The sequence below is a fragment of the Myotis davidii genome, unplaced genomic scaffold (assembly GCF_000327345.1).
Source record: "Myotis davidii unplaced genomic scaffold, ASM32734v1 scaffold281, whole genome shotgun sequence".
Lineage (NCBI taxonomy): Eukaryota > Metazoa > Chordata > Mammalia > Chiroptera > Vespertilionidae > Myotis > Myotis davidii.
This window is the reverse complement of record NW_006293784.1, coordinates 1,598,570-1,607,859: the sequence shown is the minus strand read 5'-3', so window position 1 is coordinate 1,607,859 and position 9,290 is coordinate 1,598,570. Positions and strand designations below refer to the sequence as shown.

The following is a 9,290-nucleotide window of genomic DNA, read 5'->3' as shown; positions in this document are numbered from 1 at the left end:
GTCCCCGCGCCTACTCCCGGCTGCTGCCTACGTGTGTGAGCGCATGTTGGGAGGCCGGCCGGCACAAGAGGGGCCAGCGCTGCTCTTGGTCTTAGGTGACTTGTCCAATTCTGGTGCCTCGCTCTTCCCCAAACTTGGCTTTTGGATGGGTGGTCGGTCGGCGAGGAATAGGTGTTGCCATGGAACTGTCTCCGACATTGCCAGTCTCATGCTTTGGGGTGTGAAGCTGTGCTTTGTAGAATAGAAAATACCCGAGGTCTCCTAACAGGTTGGACCTTGGTTACCTATAAAACAGCTTGGTTTTTTTTTTTTAATGTCACCCACTAATTTGATAAAAAATAGAGGAGTTTGTTTGTTTAAATATCTTCCCCTGAAGGCACCCAAAGGCAGTTTATTTTAAATAAAGCATTTGGAGGTGTCTCAGATGAAGGAAATGGAGAGTTTAGCTGCCCCAGGTGTTTTGTTTCGTTGATTTGCTTGTCGTGTTTTTTTTTTGTTTTGTTTTGTTTTTTAATTTGTTGTGTGCCTGCACCTTATCGAGGCCAGATATTGAGAGTTCTCTGGGAGAAGATAATCTTGATGGACAGAAAGGAGGTGAGTGTATGGATACAGAAAAGCTTGGGGCTGTGATTAGTGTTAGGATTGTGCAGTTCCTTGTAAAGTACAAAGGCCAGGTATTGTTTAGAATAAATAACCTCACCTCTGCATAGTCACGGGTGACTACAATGGACATTTTATTGTAAATTATTTTCTTCAGGAAAATTTATTGTTTATGGGTTTTCAAATAGAATTTCCCAGAAAGTAATTGGTCTATTTTTTTTTAAAGTGGTCAAGGTGCTTTAAATATATATTTTACTAATAAGAACTGATCGGTAGCCTCAATCATGGCATGTTTGATTAAAAAGGTGCCATATAAGGAGAGTGATAAACTCTTTTGGCTTTGTGAATACTTAATAAATCATTATCAAATGGTGATTCTCCACAGAGAAGAACAACTGGGGTGTGTGTGGGGATGGGGGTGAGGGGATTGTACAGTGTTTAATCACAACGGGTAATGTCTTTTAAAACACTGAGAAAGCATATAGCCTAGCAAGTAAACTAGACTCTGTTAAGTCAAATCTATTTTTTAAAGATTTTGGAACAGTAAAACATCAAAGAAACATTATTTTAGGTAGAGATCCCTTTCCAAATATTACTGGATAACATTTGGTCTTTGAAATAGATTTCAATGTTTCTATATACAACTGCAGTGACAAACTTTCATAGGAGCACTAAACTAGCTGCCGGGTGAGCCATTATAAACTGTTGCCTCACTGCCTTATCTGCTGGTAGACTATTTAAAGCAAAAAAACAAAACAAAACAAAACAAACAAACAAACAAACAAAAAAAACCCTAACCGACATGACCAGCTAATGCTGCAAATCAGTGAGGAGCCAGCTCAGCCAATTTGTCTCTGGTCAAAGTCAACTGCCAATATTTGCTACCCCTGCAAACTTCAGCTTTCTTACTTCACTGCTCATTTTTTACATCCTCTGATCATTTATATATCTTTTCTCCCCTATTACATTCAAGAGTTCCATCAGAGCACACTTCCCATCTGATTCATCTTTGTTACAAAAGCCTCCTTCTCTGTTTGCAAGGACAACTCACATATGACTGAGGTGGGAGAATTCATGTGACATGGGGACCAGAAAAGAATTACTATCCGAGTTGCAGAATAGGGAATTCAGGACCATGTTAAACAAAAACCTTCACTGCCCCAAACTTCTGTGAAAGAGTTTATTGAGCCATATGCCAGCCATATGGCCAGATCCTGGGACATACAGTCTAAACCAGCAGCAGCAGGGCCAGATGGAAAAGACATACATGTCTGCCATTCTGGAGCTGATGGAACCCTTTCATACAATGAGTTTTGGGAAAAGAGATGTAAGTTGTTTTTGAAAGAATTGACATTGACTGTAGATAAAGGGGTAGGGTGAAGAAAAGATGAAGCAGAGGCAGTTCTAGGATAGGTGCCTAGTCCATAAGGAAGACATGTTTGCTAATGTTTTTATTAGTTGTGGGTAAGGGTCCGAAAGTTCATAAAGAAGGACCCAGTGGTGTCTGGTTGATTCAGAGTTTCGACAAACATTCTGGAATATGAAGTTTTTCTTAGTTTTAGCACACGTATTAGCTGAGTGCTTCCATTGTCTCCCACTCTCCAATCCACTGTAATTTAATTTAGGACATTGCAGAATTTATCTCTTGCCAACCATTTTCTAGCTCTCCCAATGAAATCCATTCAATGAATAATTACTGAGGGTTGAGTGAGTCCAAGATGTTTGCTTTGCTCTGAATGTTTGTGTCCCCTCAACTTTGTATGTTGAGACTTTACATCCAAGAGTTAGAATTAGGAGGTGCGGGAGCCTTTGGGAGGTGATTAGATCATGAGGATGGAACCCTCATGAAGAGGATTCATACCCTTATAAAAGAGGCTCCAGAAATTTCCATTGCCCCTCTGGCCATGTGAGGATGCAATGAGAGAGAATCATTGATCGGCTGCCTCCTGCATGCCCGACACTGGGGATTGAGCCCACAACCTAGGCATGTGCCCCGACCGGAATTGAACCATGACCTCTTGGTTCATGGGTCCACATGCAACCACTGAGCCGCTTCGGCTGGGCCATAGGCTTTTCTATCGTATTACAATACCTCTCCTAAAGAATAAAAACAGCATGCCCTGCAATCAGAGAAATGGTGAACAGTACAAAATATTACTCCACATCTAGCTCTAGGGATAAGCTAGGTGGAGTGTACACAGAAAGCCAATTTAGCCACATAATAAGTACATATACTGTAAAATAATTTTTTTCTGTTAAGCACTGTAGCGCAGGGGTGGGTGGGTGGTGGGGAGATATTTACAAAACAGTTTCTCAAGAGTGCTTGCAGAAGGCTGCTAGGGCTCCAAGGAGAGCGCCACACAGCTCCCTGTTGTGTGGTTATAGAGTCTATAAGGGCATGAGTCCAGTTCATTATTCTAGTAAACTCTCTTTAGACCCTCTGGCCACCAGGGGGTGGGCTGAGGCTCTGAACTGTTCCCCTAGCTATACAAGTTGACTTTTGTGCCTCTGCCACTTTAAGGGAGAGTGATAGTAGGGGTAAAGTCAGCTTTCATAACCTAGCCTAATGCAGACCTAATTCCTTCTTGGGCTCACAAGACACTGGAGATGCACACATCTTCAAAGAAATGACAAGGACTGATTTTAATCTTTGTATTATTGGAGAGTTGAACGCTACACTCCCGTGCACGCGCAGCAAGAATCGAGGACCGTAGCTCTGTCCGGCTGGAGGTGGCGCTAAAGGAGCCGGATATGACGTCACGGAGCGCGTGCGGGTGTCACGTCGTCGGAGGCGGGGTGTCCGGGCTGGGTTTCCTGGGCGACCACCGCGGGCTGGACCGCTAGCCGAGTGCGCGGGCTTTGTAGGCATGGCGGCCCTTCCAGGGCTGCAGGCCGACTGCGAGGAGCTGCTCAGCCGCTTCCAGGAGACGGACAGCGTGCGCTTCGAGGACTTCTCGGCGCTCTGGAGGAGCATGAAGTTTGGGACCATCTTCTGGTGGGTGTTTCTCCGCCCCCGCCTCTCTCTCTCCCCACGTCCGCTCCGACGCGGCGTAGGTAGTGGCAGCCCTCCTCCCTCCGCCTACCTCCCGCCTCCCGTCGCCGCACCTGGGAAGGGTTTGGAGCAGCGGCAGCCTCTGGAATCCACCTCCATTTCTCCCGGGTCTTTAGTGCGCCCGTGACGCGCCTTCCTTGGGCGATTTCATTGGCTTCGGTTGCATCCTTTTGCGGCCTCTTCCCGAATATGGATTTCTGCCTGGCCGCCCTTTTCAACCCTCCTCTCATCTACGCCGCCCCAGCCTGACCTAAGTCCCCATCGTTTGCCCTTCTCCAGGCTGGTTCTTCTAGAGCCCCCATATTTCAAAACAAAAGAAACACCCAAGCAAAGACAAAAAGCACGATTGAATTCATTTCACCTATAACAACCAGAGTTCTCTTTCTAAAGTGCCCATTGGATCATCACTCCCTTGCTTACAACCTTCCAGTGGTTTCTGTGGCCTTTGGGATGCAGCTCAGATTCCCTAACGTGGTTGCTAGACCCTCTGTGATTGGCTTCTTCCCTTCTCTGCAGTTCATGGACCAATCCCCTCCAGGCACGCTCTCGTTCCAGCCCTGCCGGTGTTTGTGGTCCTCCACCCGGGGCGTTTGCTCAGCCTGGAGCTTTCCCCCCACGCCCTTTGCCTGGCCACTGTATTCCTCACCCAGGTTTAAGTTCAAATGACAGTTCCTCAGGGAAGCCTTCCTTCGCCCTTCTAGGCTAAGTAAGGGGTACTGCTCTTTTTTTCCTATAGCATTCTGCTTATTTTATCTCTCAACTTAAGTGCATTTTATTATAATTGTGTAGTTTTAAAAGACAGTATTAGTGTTTAAGGGCACAGATTATGGAGCCCACCTGCCTGATGTGAATCAGAGTCCACCTACTGTGACTTTTGGTAAGTTACTGGCTGAGCTCCCTTACCTGTAAAAGAGGGACAATGGTAACACCTCATAGCATATTTCTGAGGATTAAATGAGCTAATTAATTAATACATATTAAGTGCACCCCAATTCTCAGTAAATGTTCATTATTGCTATTATTTTTAAACTAGAGGACTGGTGCACAAATTTCATGCACTGGTGGTGGTGGTGGGGGCCCTCTGCCGGGCCTGCGCTCTCTCACAGTCTTGGACCCCTTGGAGGATGTCCAATTGCCGGCTTAGGCCCGCTTCCCATGGGGAGCGGACCTAAGCCAGCAGTTGGACATCCCTCCCACACCCCAGGACTCCTCGCTCCCTACTGCCCACCTGCTCGCTGCTCCTTACCACTTGGCTCACTGCTCCTTAGTGTTACCACAGAGGTGGGAGAAGCTCCCACCACCGTTGTTGCACTCGCCAGCCATGATCCTGGCTTCTGGCTGAGTGTTGCTCCCCCTGTGGGAGCGCACTGACCACCAGGGGGCAGCTCTGTTGAGCACCTGCCCCCTGGTGGTCAATGTGCATCATAGTGACCGGTTGGTCACTTCTGTTTTTATTATATAGATTTTTCCCTCCATTACACAGAGCTCTGTGAGGACAATGACTGGATGCATCTGGTATCCTTTAGCATAATGCATATAATTTTGAAAAGGCTAAGTAATTGAATGAATGAGTTCTTGTGATTAAAACTTTGCTGAATAAAATGTAAAAGTTATCTTTTTTCTCTCTGTTGATGTAAAATAATTACCTATGCAGTTTGTACATTGCAGGGGATAGAGGGTGGAGAGCTGCTTGTTGTACAGTTAATGATAGGAGAGAGACTATTTTTTAATAGCTACTACATATAATGCATTTATAGTTTAATGTATTTAATCCATAGAACAACTCGGAGAAACTGGTATAATGGATGTTTTATAAATGAGGAAAATGAGGTTTAAGGAGGTTAAGTAATTCTCCCTGATCACACAGCTAGTAAGTAGATGGTAAAGCAGATATGGAAACCTATATGTTTGCCTGTTTGCAAAACCCATTATCTTTCACTGTAATCCTCTTGGGAAATGTGGTAGTTCAGGAACATTTTGCTGGGGTTACCTCATTTTTTAGCTAATGAGAAAAAACTAAAGTGAGGGGAAAAATATAGACCACTTGAGGAGTAGGGGATTTTCTTTAGAAGTTGCTTTGGTTGCCTGTCCTTAAAGTAGGTATTTTGCGTTCTTTTATTGTATTTATTATTTGAAGAGCCCAGGCGTTGGGAGTAAAGTGGAGTATACTTTCCTATCCTGCTCCTGTTCCTTCTTTACCTAATGATGCCCTGAAGAATTGAAAGGAGGGGGTGGGATGTATTTATAGTCTCTAACTTTTTTTATCTAGGTGTCCCAAGGACAAACGAGGTTCAGTGTGAATCCCTGAGAGTATTGGGGAAAATATCCATTATGTATTAAAATACATGTAGCTTGTGTATTTTATTCTGTAACATAATCGTGCTTATTTTGATACTAGAGGGTGGGGTCTGGCTGGCCTGCCCTGATGGGGGCCCATTGGGGGCTGGGCCAGCAGGGGGGAGGGGTTGTGGGAGGACTCCAGGGCATGTCCAGCTCATCTCGCTCAGTCCCCAGCAAGCTATCCTAATGGTGGGAGCATCTGCCCCCGGTGATCAGTGCACATCATAGCAACTGATCCACCGGTCGACTCTCTGCCCCCTGGTGGCCAGTGCACATCATAGGGAGCAGTTGAGCATCCTTAGCATATCATTAGCATATTACGCTTTGATTGGTTGAGTGGACAACTGGACACTTAGCATATTAGGCTTTTTTATATAGGATATAAATTCTTAACCAGGAATAATATGCATCCCCCACCCCCTTTGCTCCCTAATTCAGCAAGTCAAATTGATGCTTTAGGAAGATGCATCATGTTTACCTAGTGTACACCTACCTATGCCTCAGTGGAGGAAATACAACCAAAGGTTAGGTCTTTGTGCTTGAATCAGGAAGGGGTTAGATGTGGAACGCCCACCCAATTTCTAGCAACTGTTAGAATATACCTCTTGTAATTTTTGTTCATTACTTATTAACTTAAAGTCGTAACATATTTTCTCTTTGTTTTCTAGTGGCAAAATGAGAAATTTAGAAAAGAACACATTTACAAAAGAAGCTTTAGCTTTGGCTTGGCGATATTTTTTACCTCCATATGCCTTCCAGATCCGAGTGGGTGCTTTGTATCTGCTGTATGGATTATATAACACCCAACTGTGTCAACCAAAACAAAAGGTAATACTTGATGAGTTGTTTTCCACCAGCAGAAACACTAAATGGGTACAATATTTTTGTAACAAACTTGTTGTATACAGAAATGCCAGTGTTTCAAAATATAAAACATTTGTGAAAGAAGATTTACATTTAGTAACGACTTTTTTGCTTCTCTTATTTGCAGATTAGAGTTGCCCTGAAGGACTGGGATGAAATTTTAAAATTTCAACAAGATTTGATAAATTCGGAACATTTTGATGTAGCCTATATTTTTAGGAAGCTACGACTAGACAAAGCATTTCACTTTACAGCAATGCCCAAATTGGTATGTTACCTAAAATAAATTGTTTCTTCAAAATGAGAAATTATACTTCATTGTCCATAAAGTGCCTCAGTCTCCATAATGTGGAAAGATTATTTTATAGTTTCCAGTACTTGTAGAAAGGCTTCCTAAAATAGGAGAAAATGCTTCCTGATTACTTTTTGTTGCAATCAAAATTCAGGCTCTGCTTTTAAATGCAGTGCATTTCCGAATGCCATCTGTTAGGCAGATTGTTAGGAGAAGACATTAAATTCAGTATCTGCATTTGTTCATTCTTTATTCAAACATCAGAGAGGATACGGCTGAAAGACGACCAAAGAATTTTAATGTCAGTTGGTGAAAAGTTGAAACTTCCACTAATAAAATATGATATCTCTATGATCTTATGACAATTGAGAGAAACTACATTAGAATAGCACTAGGTTCTAGTTCTGGCTCTGCCAGCAGCTGGCAAATATGGAACTTCTTTGAATATCGGAATCTGTAAGTACTTGGCATGGCATCTTAAGGATTATCTCAAAAGGATTATCTCTAATAGTCTTTAAAAAATGGATTATTTTATGTACATAGTGCTGCTTTTGTTTCATCCATGTTTACTGATAAACAATTTTTGCTGCTGTCTTACTTATTTCCATATTTAAAAATATACTTTAAAAGACATTCTTTATCAAATAGCTGTCATTTAGAATGAAGAAAAAAGTTCAGCGCACTCCAGTTACGGAAGAATTTAAGGAACCAAATGATCGTGTAATGAAACTTATCACTTCTGATGTATTAGAGGTAAATTTCTTTTATTCTCTTGAAATTTAAAAATAAATAGTTTTATTGTTAACTATATATTGAGGTTATACCTTTATCTACTGGATACTGAAAAATTTTTAATGACTTTAACCATAGAATGAATATTATTTTCTCTAAAGTATCAGAAATAATGCACCCTAAATATATCAAAGTTTATGGGATAAATCACAAAATATAGTAAGAAACAAAGATATAGAAGACTGGGTTTCAACTCAGGATATTTAGATTCAGATGCTGAAACCACATTTGTCTTTGACTTTTTTGGTAGGTGATAAAACAAGAATTTAAAGTGAGTTTATTTTTTTTTTAACAATGTGTATTTATCTTCTAAGTTCCTTTTTACAATGCTTATTTGAAAACCCACTATTGAAAACTAGGAAGATTGAAGAGAACAGAGCTGGGATGATGCACAAAGGCCTCTCTTTTAGGGTGATTGGAGAGGAGGGCCAGGCTATGGGTGCCTACTCCTAGAAGCTTCTAGGAATGGAGGAATCTGAAGTCATCCTGACTTTATCTCACATCTTTGGCTTGTCACAGCTCTGCTTTGAGAGCCTTTTCTCTCGGTACCTTTATTCTATTTGTCATGTCCTTGTCTAGCCTTTGACCCATACTCATTGATAATCCTTACATTTAATACTTTTCTACTTGCAAATGCTTTTATGTCTCCATGTCAGCAGACCTAAATTCTGGTCGTGATTCTGCCACTCATTAATTTTAGTTTTGTAGTTAAGGAGGCATAATAAAATGAAGAGGATAAGATATTGAATCAAACATCTGATTTTTAATTCGAACTCTGCTACTTAAATATGACCTTCAGCTAATTATTTTTCTAAGTCCTTTTTGTTTTTCATTTATACAATTATAAAAATGGCCATTATGTACTGAGTTTTCAACATGTACCAGGAACTATGTTACATGTTTATGTTATCTCCCTAATCATGATAGTAACCTTGCAGAGGAGGTGGTATTTTCCTGATTTTAAAAACAAGGAAACTGAGGCTCAGAGAAGTTATGTAATTTGCAAAAAGTAAGGTGCAGCCTGGCTGGTGTGGCTCACTGGTTGAGTGTGTCTACCCATGAACGAAGAGGTCACCAGCTCGATTCCCAGTAAGGGCACATGCCCAAGTTGCTGGCTCCATCCTCAGTAGGGGATGTGCAGGGGACAGCTGATCAATGTTTCTCTCTCATCGATGTTTTTATTTCTCTATTCCTCTCACTTCTCTCTCTAAAAATCATCAGTAAAAACATATTTAAAAGTAAATAAAGGAAGGTGTAGACACTGGATTTGAATGTCCGAGTCTATAAGGCTCCAGAGTCCAAGCACTTTATTTTATGTCTTAACACTTTAATTTTGCATAGTGATTTACA

At 41.9% G+C, this 9,290-nt stretch overlaps 1 protein-coding gene across 2 annotated transcripts in view; it reads left to right on the top strand.

Annotated features, from left to right (window-relative positions):
- The first annotated feature begins 3,363 nt into the window (after positions 1-3,363).
- SNAPC1 (small nuclear RNA activating complex polypeptide 1) overlaps positions 3,364-9,290 on the top strand; it is a 24,949-nt gene continuing 19,022 nt past the window's right edge. The window contains exons 1-4 of one of the 2 annotated variants that reach the window (XM_006767640.2): positions 3,364-3,595; positions 6,661-6,820; positions 6,984-7,124; positions 7,797-7,901. In XM_006767640.2, coding sequence (XP_006767703.1) covers positions 3,468-3,595; positions 6,661-6,820; positions 6,984-7,124; positions 7,797-7,901 — 534 coding nt within the window. In that variant the 5' untranslated portion in view covers positions 3,364-3,467. The remainder of the gene's footprint in view (positions 3,596-6,660; positions 6,821-6,983; positions 7,125-7,796; positions 7,902-9,290) is intronic. The other variant, XM_006767641.2, reaches the window with a different exon arrangement.